This window comes from Silene latifolia, chromosome 2, assembly GCF_048544455.1.
Source record: "Silene latifolia isolate original U9 population chromosome 2, ASM4854445v1, whole genome shotgun sequence".
In the NCBI taxonomy this organism is placed as follows: Eukaryota; Viridiplantae; Streptophyta; class Magnoliopsida; order Caryophyllales; family Caryophyllaceae; genus Silene; species Silene latifolia.
The window spans coordinates 45551741-45572020 of record NC_133527.1 but is presented as its reverse complement, the minus strand read 5'-3'; the positions used below and the strand labels follow the sequence as shown (position 1 = coordinate 45572020).

Sequence of the window (20280 nt, the reverse complement as noted above, 5' to 3'; positions counted from 1 at the left end):
TTATTTTCAAGGGGAGGTTATAAGTGAGATTATTCCCATGAAATAATCCTTAAACTTATAAACCTAATACATATAGTTAGTTACGCACTCAACCTTATGACTTCAGAGTAAGAGTGTTGAAGTCCTTGAAGATGGACGTAAAATGTTGCGAAGAATGATCTAAGTTTCTAAAGTTAGGTAGTAAGCGATTAATTGCAAAAACATGTTAAATATAGAACTAAGAGCAACCATATCTTTCACTGAAATGGATTGAGTGTGCACTAAACTTACTACAACAAATGCTAATTAAAATTCTGTCTCCTACATTTTTTGGCGTTTAAGTTTGCTACTAAGAAAGTTAAAAATAGAGTTTCACTCACTCTTGAATAAACTTTAGTGTTGTGGGCCAAAATACATTACGTCCTTTACGAAGTATACCCTTTATTACAATGAATAATTTACATTTACTTTATTTTGTGGGGAAAATAAAGCAAAAATAAACTACTATTAATTAGAACAGAGAGAGTAATTGTGAGCTTAATAACAATCTGATGAATATTTAAGCAAATGATATTAAGTTATACAGAGTAATTCTTTATTTTTTATTTTTTTATTCCTATTATATTCGTTTTTTTATTCTCTTTGTAATGAATTTTTTATTGGGTAATTTCACCTTCTTCTTTCAAATTTTGTATTTTTTTAGTTCTATTCTTGAAAGAAATGATGATGATTATTGTTGTTGTTGTTATTGAACTAAATAACATACTCCGTATATATTAATGTAATAATCAACACTTTAGGTTATCTCCATCTTTAACATTAGGCTAAAACATTTTTGATAAATAATACTCCCTCCTATTCACTGTTTTCTTCCCTATTTCCTAAAACGGATTATTCAGATTTTCTTTCCCTTTCTTATTTTGGAAACTTTTACTCTTATTTTATTCATATCACCAAATCTCACCCAACTCTTTTACCTATATTTTATTACTTTTCTTAATATTTTGGCCCCACAATTCCTTATTTAACTCATAATTATTCATCCCTCTCTCCTATTATCAACTCACCCAACTCTTTTACTCTTATTTTATTCATCGCCTTAATACCCGTGCCAATAAACAAAGGGAAGAAAACCTTAAATAGGAGGGAGTATAAAAATTAATACTTCAAGGTTAGAAGTTTATAACCAACGAAAACAATTTTTGTTGTACCAAAAAAAAGAAAAACGAAAACAATTATTGCGATAAAATATTCAAATTTCGTGTCCAACACAAATGTGAAGTATGAACTAAACTACTCATAAAACAAAAAGGAATAAAAAAAAATATAAAAAAGAAAAGAGACAGTCCAAGTAAAAGAAGAACACTCCTGTTTGAGTTTGAGCTTCCTTCCTTCCTTCCTTTCCTCCTCTTCCTTAAAACTAGCCATCCCCCGACACTTTTGCTTTCTCTCCTTTCTTCATCGTAATTCGCATCATCTTTCATCATCATCTATTTTATTCTGTATCTCTACTTCCACACTCCTTAACTCGTCTGAGTCGACTCATCTTCCTCAATACCCAACTCTCTTCATTCCATTAATTTAATATATTTGAGCTCCATTGTTGATTTCTCATCATCCTTGATTCTTCAGGTTTATACCCTTTTCTCCATTCTATATGTTTTTCAAATTTTAAGTATGGTTCTGATTTTCTACCAATTTGAATAATTTGATGTGAATGTTTTTTGTTTATCATGCATTGTAGGATCCAATTCCAATTTTGTGTTTTTGAATTCAAATTATGAATGTAATTTTAATCTCTTTTGCCATTAAAAGGGATTTTTTTATTGTTTAAGTGAGGTAATTATAGTTTATTATTGATTAAATTCTGTAAATTGATTTAATTTTATTTTAATAGAGGAGGAAAAAGGATGTTAGTTGAACAACTTTGGGAAGTGGGAAAACGGTCAAGAACAAGTTTGGTGAAATTCAAGGGTTTATTGATTATATTAATATACTTAACCAGTAATAATTGATGTTTAGGTGAGCTTGATTTAAAAATTTGTTTCTTTCTATCTTTTTGTGGTTGTTTCTCAAGGGAAGTTAGTTAGTTTGATTCTAAGGTGCAATTTTGTAGGCGGATTTTGAATATTACTAGGTTTTAGTAATTGGAGTAATGTCCCTTTACTTGTAAGATTTCACCTAAAGATAGAAACTTTCGTGTAGTTGGTAGTTGAAGATTATCTGCACATGTGTGGTGAGAATACTTGTTAATTTGCTGAGGTGGGTGTTTGCTGTTTTGAGGTTTTGTAGTTTACCTGTGAGTTTTAAGAATTCCCAATTTTAGTACAAATTGCGAAATCTATGTCGTGCACATCTCGGGTATTAGAAATTCTGTGGAGTGTTGGACTTGATCACATGCCTTGCATGATTTGGTTTATGTGAAGAGAAATGTGAGTTGTATTTTTTTACTAATTCTATTGCTGGTATTTCGTTTTTAGCCATTTAATCAGTATCGGGTTTGCTGAATGAGTTTATTAATCTATGAAAATTGATTGTGCATAAATTTCGAACGTGAGTTACGAAGGCGGATGCAGGTGATTCCAGTGTGAATCATTTGATAACTTTTAGTTGATATTCCTGTTCCCTCTGACCTAGTCCCGTTTCCTTTTTTTTTCCCCTTTCTATTGAAGGGCCGAATTCAAAGAAAAGTTTGTGGTTTTAGTCTAGCGCATTTCATGACATTATGTTGATGGTTGTTAAGTGTGATCTTTTACCATTCCTTTTAGAAGGTTGCGGGGAATGAGTAAGATGGTATTTTTGGTTATAGTAAAATCTTGCCAACTAAATGAACTACTGTTAGTCCATAGTTGCCGCACAAACTTATATGAGACGGTCTCACGCAAACCCATCAATCTTATAGTTAAATGAGGGATTCACAAGGATTTAGGTTGGCCTCACATACGAGGCTGTCTCATACAAGACTCATTGATTCGCCAGCACACCTTTGTATTCATATTATCTCCGATAGAAATTAAAAAAAAAGGTGCATTTGAAGTGTTGTATATTTGCTAGATAATAACTTATTCTCTCTCAAAATACAAAAAAAAGTTATTTTTTTCTTTGATTCTTTGATACAGTTTGTTATGAGAAGCAGATAGCTTAGGCTGAATGTCTATGAAGACATTCAAATCATGGAGATGGTTGTCTAGAAAGAAGAGTACCCTTTCAGATGGGGTAAGTTTGACGTAGTTGACTACAACTTCACTTTTAAGGACTGTCGAAGCGGGAACTTATGAAGTAAATTGCATACTGATTCCGAATATGTGACATCCATTGTGTTGTAGGGACCACATGGAGCTCATGGACTCCGGATGAGAAAATTTACATTCATGGCAGTTGTGTTAATAGCGATGTTGGTTATTGTGTACAGAGTCACCAGCTACCAGTATCAACAGACAGAGGTTTGGTGACTTATTTCATTGTTACATTTGATTTGTTATAATCGCCTCTTCTTTACCTGCATGACCATTTTGGATGTAGTCTCTCCTTGTCACTTATGTTACTTCTGCTCTATATATATATTCATACCCGATACATGAGTATGATACTAGGACACATCATTTTGACCGAAAATATGTGTGCTTTTTTATAAAAAGCTGAGCCCGATGCTTGGACATGTACCCTATTTGATAATTCCGACTGTGTTTAACATAGCTTCTTACGGCTTCTAAATGCCGCGCATGGCTATTTACTCATTTGAATAATGGTGAGAGGTGACGCATAAGTTGCGAACTTGCTTTTCTTTTTATCCATGATTTTTTTTGGAGGATATGCCTGTCATTATGTTCGTTTAGCTGTTTATTAATCATCTAAATGAAATTTCTGATAATAGAGTTTTCATGTGGCTTAGGCAGTTAGGTCATTAGTTCTCTCAATGTTCTGAAATCCATTTGATATTTTTTTTGTTTTTCAGATAGATGCTAGAAAGCAGCCTTTTGACAGCGCCGAGGTAATTTTTGGATCTTTCCTTGAAGAATATGATGGCCGACAGGCCCATTTACATTTTTCAAATAGTACTCGTTTTCCCTGGGTATATATATCAGTGTACATATGTATTCATTTATGTATATACAGAGTATATATTAATTTAAGTACCGATCTTTTCTTAGTGCACGAGTGCTATTTGACCCTGCTTTTTCCAAATTCATGCTAATATTTCTTGGCTTTGTGTTTGGAATCTAGGATTCGGCAATGTTTGAGTTGGATGGTTTACCTCAAGGCATCATACAGGCTAGATCAGACTTAGAGCTAAAACCCTTATGGTCCCGTTCTAAGGCGAAGGTTAGAATCCTATTGTTTGTTACTTACCATCTGTTTGTCATAGACATACGGTCCATTATATATTAAATTCTATTTCATCAAAGTTCTGTTGTCACTAATCAATAATGTTCATCTGATTCTTATGTCATATGGATAACTGCTACTCCTGGAACATGTTTCGGTGCATGACACTTTATCCACCTATATGTCTTGCTACTAATTTTATGTTTGTTTGATTTCCTAGCTTGAAGTTTCCAGTAGTAACAACTTGCTTGCTATTGCTGCTGGTATCAAACAAAAAGAAAATATTGACGTTATAGTTCAGAAGGTATATATACTTTTAAACATGCTCTTTGTGTGTATATATTTTTGCTATTGTTCTTATCTTACTATTTTTTTTTATATTTTTTTTCGTTTCAGTTTCTTGCAGAAAATTTTACTATAGTGCTGTTTCATTATGATGGTGAAATCAACGGATGGTGGGATCTGGATTGGAGTAACAAGGCCATTCATATAACTGCTCAGAACCAAACGAAATGGTAAACCTTTAGCCTAAATGGTTTCTGCCACATTTTGCAGTCATATATTCATCAATAATCTTATCGTTGAACAATTCATTTGTTTATTTTTTCGTGCAAAAAGATATTTCTTCAGTGCACGTGGGTTTGTTTGTGCTAACATATGATTGACCATACTTATGAGTTGGTGTTGGAGGTTTGGTGCTTAGTCCACTTACCCTATCCTCTTTCAATTATTTTTCAGGTGGTTTGCAAAACGGTTTCTACATCCAGATGTTGTTTCCATCTATGACTATATTTTTCTGTGGGATGAAGATTTAGGCGTGGACAACTTCGATCCCGGGAGGTATGTTAGTTCTATTGTTTCCGTACACTTTTGTTTCCATATATTTCTGGGAACTGAATTGCATAACACTTGAATCAGTTAAGAGGTTTCAGGGTGAATATATGAAGTTTTGTCAACATTATGCTTGTTATGTTTATTAAAGACATGTACATCCATTTTTCATGTTTTCATTTTTCAAGAGCTATTGTGTAAGCTGAAGACCGTCTCTGGTATGGAACTATGGATTAATAGCAAAATCTTTCTCGAGTTTTGCTTGCTTTTGAGAAAATAATAACAATAGGGCCTTAATCCTAGTTTGGGGTTGGCCAACATGAGTCAAGAATCTGAAACCGTCAGTGACCGGTAAAAATAATGACAAAAAATGGCGACCAAAAAAGATAGGAGGGCGGGAAAATCTGTATCTTGGTACTTGATAATGTTAGAGTTGGGGTTTAATTGATTGAAACTGAATTCTTCTGGGTGTCTCGTTATGTAATATCTACCGTGTCATGTCATCTTTCTCTTGTCTTAGGTACCTGGAAATCGTGAAAAAAGAGGGACTACATATATCCCAGCCAGCATTAGACCCCAACTCAACAGAAATACATCATCGTATTACTGTTCGTAAAAAGGCAAAGAGGTTTCACAGGTATGTTTGCAAATCAAGTCTCTCTTTCTTCGGTAAACTTCAATAATGTACAAGTATTTCAGATGGTTTATATATGTATTCTATTATGCAGGAGAATTTATGATCACAGAGGTGTTACCAAATGTTCAAAATCCAGCATGGGGCCACCATGCACTGGGTAAGTCTGGAATAGTGGTGTTACCAAATCTTTAATTGTGATGCGATAATTGCTGAGCTGTATTTTGGTTTCTCTTCTGTGTGAGCTGGTTACCACCTTGATCTTGTTGCTTGATAATTATCGCGGTGTGTACTTGGATGAAAAGGAAACGTTGTATTTATGACTGTTTCACTTCTGTGTGTTGAGGTTATTGTATGGTTGGAATCAACTGCTGCCCTTCCATTTAAGTGTTGAGTAGTAGAAACTTACCGATCTCATACTGCTCAAGTTTTTTATAATGGGTTCTTTCCTAACGTCATTTGCACTGGGTTCTTAGTTTGTTGATGCACTTCGCCTTTGTAGGTGGGTGGAAGGAATGGCTCCTGTATTTTCAAAATCAGCTTGGCGTTGTACTTGGCACCTCATACAGGTATTATATATTTAGTGAACTGGGAGGTTTGATAACTGTCTGCCTTCTTCCTCGTACATCTTGTATATTACTGCCTCCATTCCATTTATATTGTCCCCATTTGAGGTTAAACTATGTCAACTTGGATCAATATTTTCTCCCAATTTTGTGTTGGGATATAATGTAAAAAATTTCAGCTTTATTTATCAGTACAGATGTTTTTTTCCGTAATACCATTTGGAAAAAAAGGTGCATATATTGTATGTTTTGAGATAGTTTGTCGACAACGTTTGATCATCAAAGTGCATCAATTTGCTTATTATGATTATTTGAGCTCCAAAAGAGAGGCTTATGCATATTATGTTTGCGATGTCTGACATCTTGTTGCAGAATGATCTTGTTCATGGTTGGGGTTTGGATATGAAGCTTGGTTATTGTGCACAGGTGAGATCATTTGATGTTGGCTGTACCTAATTCTTTATCTTAAGTTTTAGTTTCGGGTCGCTTGCCAGGTGTGCATCGAGATGTACAGTATTTGGTTGCTTGGATTCACTGGGTTATTCTATCATGGCTGTGTTGAAATTTTGTATGTTGGGATTGTACTAAGAGTACCACGTATTTGGTAGTACCTATTCATATACAATTAGGCAACCTTTGAGAGCTGTTCGTCATGAAATACAGTCATTCGATGCAGTTCTCGACACAATTTTCTTCTTGGGTCATTGCGAAACAGTCTCTTTGTCTTGCTATTGGGTCATTTGGAGATCAAGTAGTGTATCATTGTTGGATAATCTAATTTAAGAATTGGTGATATTCAACTTTCATATCATTGGATTCTACCAAGCTAAAGTATGTATCTTTATATTAAAGCTATCAGTCTCTTGTTATCTAAAAGTAAATGATAGTCAAGCCATTAATATGTCTTGTGAGGCAAGTTATTGATGTTTTAGCAATTTCAAAGGCATCAATTGTTGGATAATCTAATTTAAATATTTTGCATGGCACATTATCACAAGATTATAGCATAGGGGTCCCTCTCCAATCTTCATTTCCAATAAAGAAAATAGCTCACTAAAATGACCTGAGTTTTGTATCGCGAAGGTGCAATTGGTCGATGTGATTGTTGACACAATCTTTAGTACGAGTTATCCAGAAACGACCACTGCCTATGTTTTAACATAGGGTTAGGGCTGCATACGTGTCACTCTACCAGAGCCTTTGTGGCAATGGATAAATGTTGTTGGGTGCTATTAGATATACACTAATTAATTATAGAAATTTTGTTTGACGCATCTGCTACTCCAAATCAGTTTCAGTTGTTTGTCTAATTCACAACCACCTTGCTACTTTTTCAAATGACAGGGTGATAGGACAAAGAGAGTCGGAATTGTCGATAGTGAATATATCGTTCACCAAGGCATACCGTCTTTAGGTGGTTCATCAGCTAAAAAGGTTTGTAAAAGTTGTGATCATGCTCTTGTGTAGTTTTGTATCTATCAGCAGATTGTGTATTATAATGTACATTTGTATTTACTCCTGTACGACCTCCATATCACATTTACACTACCCAATTTCGACTTTGATTGCCACCTTTAACCATTAATCTCCCCCAATAAATTTGTGATTTTTCACAGTTTATTCATCAAAACAACTTTCATATATGTTTTCAGAGAAGTTATATAACTATTGTATATTGCGAGAAAATAAAAAAAATAGTCCACCACCAAAAATCAAAGGAAGGGAAATGTCTCTCCATGGAGGGAGTATAATATATTGCTCAATTATTTTTTATTTTTAGCTGCATTTTGTTCCAATTCATATTGTTAACGTAGGATTGTCACCTTAACAGGATCCAAAATCGGAAGACTCTCAAAAGGTATGGTGGCGCTGTTTCTATATTGTGTTTTTGCTTACACAACTTTTACTTTTGATTTTAAAAATAATTTTGTGGTGTCGTACATTATACAGAAGCGCTCAAGTGGTGTAGATATGCGTGTTGAGGTTAGTTCTATAAAACCTCCTTTAATATTTTCCCAGAACTTTAAGTGAACTATTCTAAGTAATATTCTTCGTAGGATTTGTTAGACCGTGACATCTGAGTATTGGTCACCTGTTGTTGAGTCTGAGTAACATAAGATTATACATGATTGTTTATTCTAGAGCTCCTATCATAGGGTTTCATTTCGTACTTTTATTATTCCCCTGATCAGTGTCTGGACTCTGGACAACACTTTAGATCGTAATGGGTTGTAGACTTGTAGCAATTACGGAGGTTTAACCTGATTTTGTTAGAATTAAATCAATCACTAATTCCTTTGAGGTTTCATGCCTTCATTTAGCACACTTAATATGGCTCGGACATACAAAAACTGGTACAAAGGGCAGTGTACTTCAAAAACTGGTACAAAGGGCAGTGTACTTCAATTAAGTCTCTAGTGAAAGACAAACTTATGGTCTGTTTGATGGAGTAGGTCCGGAGACAATCGACATCGGAGCTTAAAGTCTTTAAAGAACGATGGGAAAAAGCCGTGAAAGAGGATGGGAGCTGGGTGGATCCATACACAAGAAGGAGCTGGTTTAACCCATTTTCTAGGTTCCGAATATGAAAATGCAGCTTCTACACAGAGTCGTATTGGTTTAACCCAAACTTATTGCCGTGTTCTTATTGGTTCATTGGTTCGCCCTAATCATTATACTTAGCCTTAGATGTAGTGCTTGGATCACATTATTTAATTCATTTATTTGAGTATCATTATTTTTTTTTGTAAATTTGTACTATAAGCTTTCAAGTTTCAATCATTCCCCCTCCTCCTTTTCCTGTCTTGTCAGCCTTGGTGTTGCACGAGTATGTACCGAGTAGAACCTGATTGAGCCACTTTAAAGAGCGCGTGACCCAAGTTATCCCAAACTTGAAAGACATACCAATTTCAGGGCTTGGGCCCAGTGTCGAAGACTAATCCGATATTGATAGCCGAGCATTTTTTTTCATCTACTATTTTGCAGAAAAAATTAAAACGGACGTTAGCAAAAAGAAAGGAATGGACACAGAAATGGACAGATTTTGATGAAGAATTCGGGGTCGGAGTTGCAACAAATTTTTGATGGAAAAGATGAACGTGATAATTGACTATGAAGTTTGTCATGCCAAATTTCTGGAATTTAATAGGGCTGCAACATTATTTTGGAAGCAACGAGCAAAACTGCACTGGCTAAAGGAAGGAGATGCTTGTACCAAATTTTTTTTCAATACTGTTAGGGAACGTTACAAGAAGAACTTCATTTATGGGATCAAACAGGAAGATGACTCTTGGTCCTTTGAGAAGAACGATCTTTTCCACTCTTTCGAGAAATATTTTATGGACATCTACGAAGCATCGATTAATCATGAGCCTTTTGAATCCTACCATCAGAAGTTTCAACCTCTCTTCCAAAAGCTCTCAACTCAGTTGGATAATGATCAAGCTGATGGTATTCCTACAAAATTTCAACTTGGACCTACAAAATTTCCATGTCCCGATGGTATTCCTGCCCTCTTCTTTCAAAAATATTGGTTTCACGTTAAATCTGAGGTAACTCATGCGGTCTTGGCTATGCTAAATTCTTGCCTTATTCCATCTGAGCTAAATCGCACCTCTATCACTTTGGTTCCAAAAAATAATTGTCTTGAGAAGGTCACCCATTATCGTCCTATTAGTCTCTGTAATGTCATTATGAGAGCGGTCACCAAATGCGTTTCAAATACGATGAAACCTGTAATGTCGACACTTGTGGGTGAATATCAAAATGGTTTCATTCCAAGCAGATCAATTACTGACAATATTTTGATCTCTCAGGAGCTTTTTCATCACATATCAAAAAATTCAACAACTAAGAAGGGATCCTTGGCTCTTAAAGTTGATATGAGTAAGGTCTATGATAGGTTACGATGGAATTTCATTAGGGCTACTTTAACTCATATGGGATTTTCGTCTTCTTTTATCCGTTTGATTATGAATTGCGTCCAATCCGTTACTTATGAAGTTATGATTAATGGTTCCTCTGGGAAAGCTTTTAAACCTCATACAGGTATTCGTCAAGGGGATCCTTTATCGCCCTATCTTTTTGCATTGTGTACTGAGGTGCTATCTCAAATGCTACTTACGCTCAGACGCATCATTTGCCAACGGGAATTAAAATATGTCGGTCAACTCTCCCTATCTCGCATATGCTTTTTGCTGACGATTCAATTTTTTTCATGGAAGCTAATATTATGTCCTGTCGGGTACTTTGTGACCTGTTGGAAATGTATTGTTGTAGTTCAGGCCAAGCTATCAATGCTGACAAATCTGCTATTTCATTCAACCCAAATTGTACTCTACAATTTATGCAAGACTGTTTTAGAATTCTTAAAGTTTTGGGACGTTATTTGGGACTCCCCACGGATTTTGGAATATCCAAACGTCAGGTTTTTGCTTTCCTCATTGAAAAGGTCCGTAAACAAATTCTGAGTTGGAAGAATATCTTCCTATCTGTTGCTGGTCGTTTAACTCTTATCTGCTCTATTCTATCCTCACTATCCATATATTCTCTATCAGCATTTCGTATGTCGGTAAGTGTGAGCTCAAAAATTGATTCTTTGATTTCACAATTCTAGTGGGGTGGTTGTCGAGCAGAAAAGAATATCCATTGGTGCAGTAAACTCTTTACTAGCTACCCTAAGTCCATGGGAGGCCTTGGTATACGTAATGTCAATTGCCTAAACCAAAGTCTGTTGGCCAAGATAGGATGGAAGATTGTTACCAACCCTTTGTCCCTTATCAGTCGTGTTCTTGGTGGTAAGAATTTGATCACTAAGGCAACTTTTATGACTACGGATCTTCGTAAGCAAAGACCTTTCTCTTGGGGCGGCCGTAGCATTCGATGGGGTGCTGAGTTGCTTAATGATAATTTGGCATGGGAGGTTGGATGCCCTTCTACTCTTGATATATGGAGAGATAATTGGATTCATGGTTGCTCCCTTATTGCTCAACTATCCAATTTAAGTGAAACTGAGACCTTGTCCAAACCTCATCTTCAAGTTTCGTCCCTTCAACATGCTAATGGGAACTGGAATGCTAATATGATTACGACTATATGTGTTGCTGACTTGCTGAGGCGCTCCTTTTTATTTTATCCATTTCGCCTCCTTCTTTTGATGATACAAATGAGCTCTTTTGGAAGTTGACTGGTAATGGGCGGTATTCTATCAAAAGTGCGTATGTGATTACCTTCGCCAAACTTTGGGATTTACGAGCTACGATTAAGGATAGAACTCGTTTGTCCTCTACTTCAAAAGATTTATGCAAAGGGCAGTTATGGTCTTTACCTATCCATAATAAATGGAAAGTTTTCTTATGGAAGATTATCTCTAATACTCTGCCTTGTGGTAAAGAAGCTTTTTAGCGGGATCTTCAATGGAATCTTTATTGCTCGATTTGCAATTCTGACCCACCCTGTGTTGAATCTTTGTGTCATATCTTTCGAGATTGGCCCTTTGCAGCCCGTATCTGGTTTCCGTCACCCCTGGGTATCCAGAGTCATTCTGGCGAGTCAATTTCCATTCAACAATGGATTATTAACTGGGTGCACTTTCTCAAGAAATCAGATGACTATATTACAACCGTCTCCGCTTTTATTGCTACCTTGTGGCAGTTATGGTGTTTGAGAAATAAAACCATTTTTCAAAACTCTTCTCCTGATTTTCTTGGAATCAAGCGATTGATTAGTGTTGATACCAATAACGATATTTGGGTTCAGAATCAGCTACATGATCGGGTGTCGAGTAGGGAGGTTTTGGACCCTACTGAGCATGAGGGTGCTTCAATCATTATCAATCACTATCCTTATATGTTGTTGGGTCCTCAGCTTTGTCCGACTCTTTCCATTCGTATCAAATGTGATGCTACTTGGAAATTAAACTTCAAAGCTACAAGCGGATGGTATTTTCAGGATTATTCAGGCTCTATCTTTCACTTTGGTCAATCCTCCTTTTGGGCGAAATCTCCAATCCAAGCTGAAGCTATGGCACTTCAAGCCGCTATTGTGGATGCTACTTCTCAGGGTTTTCGACATTTGGATGTGGCTTCTGATTCTTTGAATCTAGTCTTGCAGGTTAATGGTTTTGCGGAAACAACTCAAGATGCAAAATCCACCATCCGTTGTCTTACGACAATTATTTTATCTTGTCACTGTTTTTCTCTTAGTCACTGTCCTAGGTATCTGAATAAGATTGCTCATACTATTGCTAAGTCCATAGCATAGTTGGTAATCTTTTCACTCTAACAAAAAAAAAAATTAGTGTTTTACATTCCATTAGCATGGCTCGTTGAGCAATATACGACAACATACAACATAACATAGCTTTCTACTATTGAACTACAACAGGTAAAATAGTTGCATTAGGGCTTAGAAACATGGTGGAGTATAGTAGATTGAGCACGAGTTTCATCATCCAAATCATTTGGAGAACCAACAACTCTCGGAGGCTATTGAGATGATTAAGATGTCAAGAGACAAGAATAAATGCACTTACATTATAAAATGTAGAAATATAAAAGGGGAACGTAAGCTAAGAAAGTTTGCCTTTAATGGTGAAGACTTTTATACACCTTGGTGATTGATATCTACAATTAATAGCGCTCAAGAACCTAGAAGCAATGCTGCAGAAAAAAAGAAAATTTGTTGCAATGTAAGTAGTTTATAGGAACCATAAATAAAAACACGTAAAATATTAGCAGAAATAAATATTTTAGGCACATTGGAAAAGAACGTTTTAATGGGGATGGCTGATGGGTGAACCCTCATAGATAGATAATAGAGACATCAAGCGGATAAATAAATTTGGATAAAGAAATCCCCGCAACCGAGACTATGGCTGAAGATAGTGGCAAACCACAAGAAGTAACAAGTTACACAACTAACCCTCCCGAATACACGAATTTAATTATAGCTAACTGCAACATCACTAAAACTAGGAATATATAGAAAAAAGTGAATTTTAAACAAAGCTACTTAAGATGATAATGTCCTCGTGGACCAAATCAATCATTCAACAACCCAAAATTACACCCCATCGATCCACCTTGAACCCAGATCGACCCACCAATACCTAGAAGAAACCCACGCCACATTTGCGTTTACTTAGAGCATCCACAACAACAATAAGTTTTTGTTGATTTTTTTGGAGCCTCAACCTATGCACCTCATTTTATCATAAGATGATATTTTACCCAAAAACTTTACACAACAACAATAAATTTTAACTTGACCCCAATCCCTCACCTCACTCTTTTATTCTCTCCTACCTCACATAAAAAAAGAAAAAGTTACTAACAATTTTCATCCTCAACTATCCACAACAACAAAAAATTCTACTTCTAAAGTTGATATTTTTCTATTCATCACCCCACAACAACAAAATTTATTTATCTAAAAAAGACTTTTTGTGACATCATATTTGGATGAGTTTGACAAAAAATCATCTTTTGATTTAAAATTTTTGTTGTTGTGGGATGATGAGTGTAAATATATATTTTTTTTTGGTAGAATGTGAAATTCTCATTAAGCTCAATAATCAAACAAGTTACAAGATCCATCAACACATTAGAATACATAACTCACAGTACAATCAAACTCGCTACAAATCTCTCACATTAGCATATAAGGAGGTTCCTAGCTTCAAGCCAGGGACGACTTTTTAGTAGCTTTGCTTCTGATTTTATCACTTGCAATCTGAACTTTACCATGCTTTGAACCTGCTGCAAAACTCTATGAGGTCTAGGTATGCACCCATCATGTTTTGCAGAGTTCCTACATACCCATATATTGTAAATCAAGCTAGCAATGCCAGCCATGACGATCTGTTTCTTCAACAAAATTACAATTTCCAATGCAAAGATATCTTCCAAGGAAAAACTAGTCTAGTGAAGTCCCGACCAAGTACTCACCAACTGCAAGCAATTCTGCTAAATGACAAAAAAAAAATATATGGTCCTCGAGATTCTCTCCCGCAAAGACAAATGCTACACGAGTCCATCGAAACAACCCCAAATCGAGAAGGCGCCGCTTAGTAAGCGACCTATTCTTAGCAAAGAGCCAAGATATGAAGTTAACTTTAGGAAGGCAAAGACGATTCCAAACAAATGGGTGCCAAGGCACTGCGCACACCACCCATCGAGACAATCATAAGTCTGCATTGGGTAATGAAAGGCTTCGAACCCATTCTTTGAACATTAATGACCAGTTTGATTTATCTTTGACCTTGCAAATTTGACACCACACCCAACTGGAATTTACAAAGGTGGGAGAGTAAGTCCACCATCACCGCTTGATGTAAATATGATGCACCCATCTCACCCGAGGTCATCCTTCTTATTTGCAATCCACCAGGTATATTTGGCAATGCGGCCACATTCCGAATAAGCAATCGCAATTCCCGGACCTCCTTTATTTTTATCCTGGCAGCGCTCTCCCGGACACTGCAGAACTCTATGGTACTCATTATCACCAGACCATAGGTAATTCCTGCAAATGATGGTCACTCTGTTGAGGATGCCCTTAGGAAGAAGAAAAATACGAGCCCAATAACAAAGAAAGCCGTGATAGCACCTTTTTTTAACAAGGATTAATCTCCCAAATAGCTAAGCTTTTTAGCCCCCAACTCCCGATTCTAAGCACCATTTTGTCCACTAGCTTGTTACATTGATAGTTAGTAAGCCGTTTGTAGGAAATGTCAATTCCCAAGTACACGAAAGGGAAACTTCCTTCTTTGAAAACCGGTGATATTCAAAATGTGAGCAATTTCAGAATCAGGTACTCCATTCATGTACACATCAGACTTGTTGGAATTGATGGTGAGGCCAGAAGCTAAAGAAAAAGTTAGCATAGCCCTCATGAGAATTTTGACAGAGCCAGTATTCCCTTTGCAGAAAAGCAACAAGTCATCTGCAAAAGCAAGATGACAGAGGCCTAAAGCTCTACACAAAGGATGATACTGAAAGTCAGGTCTGAGTGTCACCACATCAATGATTCTAGTAAAGTACTCTAAGCATATGGTGAAAAGAAGGGGAGATAAGGGATCCCCTTGCCTCAATCCCCTTCTCCCTTTGAAATAACCAAATTGAGAGCCATTCAAAGACAATGTGTAGGAGGGAGTAGAAACACATTGCATAATCTAATTGATCATAAGAGAGGGAAATTTCAGGGCAATGAGCATGTCTTCAACAAAATTTCACTCAATAGAGTCGTAGGCTTTCCTAAGGTCAATTTTCATCAAAACTCGAGGGGAGCATTGCTTCCTGTAAATATATCATCTTTAGACATAGAAGTTTTTGTTGTTGTACATGGTCTTATTGCCTTATTTGCCTAATTGTTTAAACATTAGCTTTGACATCTCTTAGTCCTAATATTTTGTATTGATCTATTTTTAATTTGCGATAAATGGAGAAGCCTAATTTGAGTCCCAAAATAGAAGTGAATTGGTGGGTCTAAATATTACCCTAAACTATTTTGCAAGACTCGAGTTTAGCCAACTTGTAAGCCCCTGACTTGAAAAAGAACATGCTCAAAGTTGTTCAACACGGCTGATTTGAAGGTAATTACATTATAATCCCAAACCATAATAACTATTTTATCCCTGATTTTTAAATCTCTAATGAGCTAAATAAGACTCGCTTGACGAGCTTCTCTGTAGATACTCGATCCACGATCCCGGTGCCTCATACTTGGAAGGATCTAATAATAGCTCACTCAAAATATTCTAAAATTTAATATGACCTAGAATCCTAGATCCAACCAAAAAAAGTTGTATACTCTACACGAAATAACTCGAACCAAATGATCCCTACATAGACTTGATATTAGTAACTCATTTGCCTTATTATATGGATATGGATCCTCTCATTTGTAGATACCTCATTTCTGCACCTCCCGCAAACCACCCAGTGATGATTGGGCCGCATGTTTGGTACGCGGAACGATTTGTGACAGTTCGTAAGTTTATCGTCAAGTGATTGCTCAAACACTGATGTCTACCTCTTAGTTGTCATCTACGCGCCGATACGGTCGTTTTGACAGTAATTAGAGTACATTTGGAGTCCGGAACTAAAACCGTCTTCATTTTCTGATAAACCGTTAAATCCCGAGTCAGAATGTTCTGGAATGTTCCGGATATTTCTATTCCATATTTTATAAATATTTCACAATCTTTTAATCTTTGGTAAACAATTTCCCGTAATATTCATACAAAATATTAAGGGAAATAAGATTATCCCGTCATTCCATAATTTAAACACGGAAATCTTTCTTCCGCAGGAGGAAACCACTTGGGAACAGACGCAGTAGGTGCTGCGCCTCTTCCAAGAGATGCAGTGACTGCTGCGCCTCTTCCCAGGTCCTTTTCTGCGTATTTTTCGTATCTTTTTCATATCTTTTCGAGATTCACTTCGAAAGTCTCTCCGAAAACCCTATTCCTTCACGTGATTAGTATAAATAGGAGCCTTCGCTCCTCATATTTCTCACGCGAGTGTCCGCCCTTCTCTTCTCCCTTTGCATTCTAGACCACGTTCTTACTTTTTGGCGTCTACGTGCTTGAACATTCGACCACGTAAGCTCGGATCCTTCTGAGTACCAGCCTCGTTTGCATGACCGACCAATTTGACCAACTTCACAATCAATCAACTTAATTAATCTAATCGTTTTCCTCTTACGAGGGCACTTTCGTTACATTCGAGTCGAGCATCACTAATCGTAAACTTAGTTCATCTCGTTTCGTCAAACATGTAAGTCTGAGGGTGTAAATCTCTCTTTTATTTATTGTTATTTACCTTCTTGTATCATTAATGTAAGGTTTATGTTGAAAATACTCGTTAAAACCGATTTATAAAACCTCGTTTAAAACCCTTTTTTACGGATTACCAGAAGACAAACCGTCGAGAAAAGACGCAGCAACTGTTGCGCCTCTTCAAAGGAGCGCAATACCTGCTGCGCCTCTTCGTTAGGCTGCCGCAATTCCTGCTTCCTTTCTTCTTCTCTCGTCCTCTGTAAATTCGTCTCCTTTATTTGTTTTCGTTTGTTTTCTTTAATTCTTTGATATAAAAGCATAACAATTTCACATGTACATTGTTCAACATCATTAATATGTATAATTCATCATTAAATCCCGACTTAAATCCCTTATAATCTCATATTTGCGGGTTTTCGTCATTAAAATCAATCCGGGTTATAGAGATTCAATTCGTTCATATTGAGTTTCTGGAATTCGATCTTTGATATATTTCCATCTGTTTATTGTCATATTCATCGCATATTTGTCATTAATTCGTCATATTTAACCTAATTAGTTCACTCATGTCACTAATCAATCGTTCATCCATGTAAATAATTCATCTTAATTCCGTCTCATCCATGTTTCGTTGCTTTTATGACTCGTTCATATGTAATTAATGAATTAAATCACTTCCAGCCGAGTAAATATGTTTATCAATCCTTAAAATCATCAATTAATATTAACGATTTGTAGTTCCGGCTTCACAGCCAGAACTCACCCTTGGAACAGACGCAGCAACTGCTGCGCCTCTTCCAAAGGGCGCAGTCCTGCTGCGCCTGTTCCAGGTTGATTTATGTCTCTGAACTTCCGTTCTGCCTTGACCCAGTTTAATTAGTCTACGTATAATTAACTATTATCCGTATTATCACCCTAATTTCTGTTTTGTTCGTTGATTTATTCTTTCTTTCTTTTTCCCAAATTATCCGTTTTAAAGGTATTTTCGACATAAATCGCTAAACCCATTGTAATTATTGTAATTTTTATTATTGTAATTTTCTTTATTGTATTTATCATTGTATTTTATATCATTTGTATGCCTTCACATGTAATTGAACATAAATTCCTACTTTGACTAAATTGTTTGCTAATTAATTGTTCATCGACTTAGTTTAATCTTCACATGCTAGGATTAAAACTTGGATGTTGCATTGCATGCATATAATCGACAATATATCGAGTATAGATAATTTCCTTAATCATTAGTAGAGGCCGCTATCGAGGCGGGCGGGATTAGGTGTTCGATCAAAAGAGCTTCCTAATACGTACCCTCACCCCTTACTCCAGATCTATGTGAACATCCGTGTTCATTGGCATCCACGAGAGTCATTCTAGACATAGAATGCTAAGGGTAACGAGTTCTTGTTGTTCATGTCACTACTTTGTGTCTTGACATGACACGAGGTATTCGAACGGTTCCAATTTCCCATAAAAATTGGTGGCGACTCCACAAATGCAAACGCTTGTTTCCGAAGTGCCCCCGTGGCCCATGTCCATTGTTTGGCGACTCCGCTGGGGATTAATACACTTACGTGTAGCCAAAAGGGTGAAACTTGAACAAGGTTAGGGAATAGTTTGTACAAGACAATTGTCGGTTTTCATAACTCGGTCTTCCTAGATCGTTTTATTCGGCCTTCCTAGGCCCAACCCAACCCATTTGACCAATCGTCCCGTCTAAACGGTCCTAATTCTTATTTGGGCCTAAGGATGGATAGCGATTGACGTCATCCATACCTTGATGCTTACTCTTGTTTGTATCAAGGACCTTCACTACTTGAGGAAATGGACTAGGAATCGGCCTTACTCTTGTTCGGTACGAGCCTCTCCACAGACCTCGGGTTTGATTGTTCGGTATGGCAACCCACCCTTTAAACCAAAACCCTTTTAAATGCACTTAACATCCCGTTATAATGCTTGTATAAATGTTTGTACCTTACGTGATCACCGTTTCTAAACAAAACCATGACGATTTTTGTAAAATCAAAATCCCTTTTTAAATGAAAATTTCGAAAAAGGCCATTAAATAGCGCAAAACCGAGTCGAAACTCTGTCCGTTTGTCGAGTCAAATATCGGGCCCAAGCCCATTTCAAAACCTCACTTCGAGTCCACTCCTACAACTACACTATAGTTGACTAGGATACACATTTTCAAACCTTTGTCTTTTCTTCAAAGCTCACTCAACACAAGTGGCACACACCCACTTCACGAGTCAAAACATTTCTTCTCTTAGTAAGTGTGTTAGGATGGTCGATCGTGTTTTGATTCGTCGTCGATCTCTTATCCAGTTTTCAAGATGCCTGAAACAAGTGACGTAAACTTCAATCAACTTCAAGATGGTAATGATCGAATCCTAGCCGCGCTAGCTCAAATCCAAGTTACCCAAGACCAAGTGTATGATCGCCTTGACACCATCGAGGGCCGGATCTACACCGTAGAGGGGATGTTGCCTCCTCAAGAAAGTGAAGTAATGGATGACTTCGTGAATGACTTCAGGGACGAAAATCCTCCCATGGGAATGACTGCAGCCGAGAAAAGACTCCAATACTTAGAGGAGCAATTGATGTATCTTAAAGGGGATGACATTTATAAGGAAAATAACCGCAAGTATGAGGCCGTAAATTCCAAATTGCCAACCAACTTCAACATGACGGATATCCCTAAATTCAAGGGGCATGAAAACCCTTTGAACCACATCCGTGCCTTTAAAGATTACATGTCTATCAAAGGCATCAAACCCGAGATGTTCTTAAGGATCTTTCCTTCATCTCTTGACACCATCCCAAAGCAATGGTTCTACTCTTTAGAACACAAGAAGATCGCGACTTGGGAAGATGCCGCAATCGAGTTTTCTAAGCAACATGCGGATAATGCTGAGATCCAAGTTAACATGCGTACTTTAGAGGTTCTTTCCCAAAATGACAAAGAAGGATTAACCGACTTCCTAAGTAGGTGGAGGAAGACTAGTACCCAACTAGTTGAATTCCCGGATGAGGCTACCCTTGTGGAGAAGTTCGTGGATGATCTAAAACCCATCTATGCCAATCATTTGATGTACCAAAACATCAAAACTTTCAAGGACTTAACCGTACTAGGAACAAGGATTGAAGATGACATCTGTAAA

General features: G+C 36.8%; 2 protein-coding genes across 2 annotated transcripts; both read left to right on the top strand.

Moving 5' to 3' along the window:
• Window positions 1-1336: 1336 nt before the first annotated feature.
• Window positions 1337-9079, top strand: LOC141642684 (uncharacterized). The gene is made up of 16 exons (XM_074451553.1): window positions 1337-1611; window positions 3099-3195; window positions 3306-3422; window positions 3935-3970; window positions 4204-4302; window positions 4526-4609; window positions 4702-4820; window positions 5044-5145; window positions 5657-5773; window positions 5865-5930; window positions 6273-6339; window positions 6709-6762; window positions 7681-7770; window positions 8168-8194; window positions 8287-8319; window positions 8790-9079. Exons 2-16 carry the CDS (start codon window positions 3130-3132, stop codon window positions 8922-8924), a joined length of 1212 nt encoding a protein of 403 aa, XP_074307654.1. The 5' UTR covers window positions 1337-1611; window positions 3099-3129; the 3' UTR covers window positions 8925-9079.
• Window positions 9080-9428: 349 nt separating this feature from the next.
• LOC141640722 (uncharacterized) lies at window positions 9429-12597 on the top strand. The gene is made up of 4 exons (XM_074449404.1): window positions 9429-10383; window positions 10620-10906; window positions 10952-11432; window positions 11837-12597. The coding sequence occupies exons 1-4, from the start codon at window positions 9429-9431 to the stop codon at window positions 12595-12597; spliced, it is 2484 nt and encodes an 827-aa protein (XP_074305505.1).
• The last annotated feature ends 7683 nt before the right edge of the window (window positions 12598-20280 follow it).

Bases quoted from the DNA above. Each gene is read 5' to 3' on its own strand.
- LOC141642684 (XM_074451553.1), top strand. From the start codon at position 3,130: ATGTCTATGAAGACATTCAAATCATGGAGATGGTTGTCTAGAAAGAAG. The intron at 3,196-3,305 runs GTAAGTTTGACG...ATTGTGTTGTAG, and splicing joins AGAGTACCCTTTCAGATGGG to GGACCACATGGAGCTCATGG. The intron at 8,195-8,286 runs GTATGGTGGCGC...TACATTATACAG, and splicing joins AATCGGAAGACTCTCAAAAG to AAGCGCTCAAGTGGTGTAGA.
- LOC141640722 (XM_074449404.1), top strand. From the start codon at position 9,429: ATGAACGTGATAATTGACTATGAAGTTTGTCATGCCAAATTTCTGGAA. The intron at 10,384-10,619 runs GTATTCGTCAAG...GTTGTAGTTCAG, and splicing joins AGCTTTTAAACCTCATACAG to GCCAAGCTATCAATGCTGAC. The intron at 10,907-10,951 runs GTAAGTGTGAGC...TCACAATTCTAG, and splicing joins TATCAGCATTTCGTATGTCG to TGGGGTGGTTGTCGAGCAGA.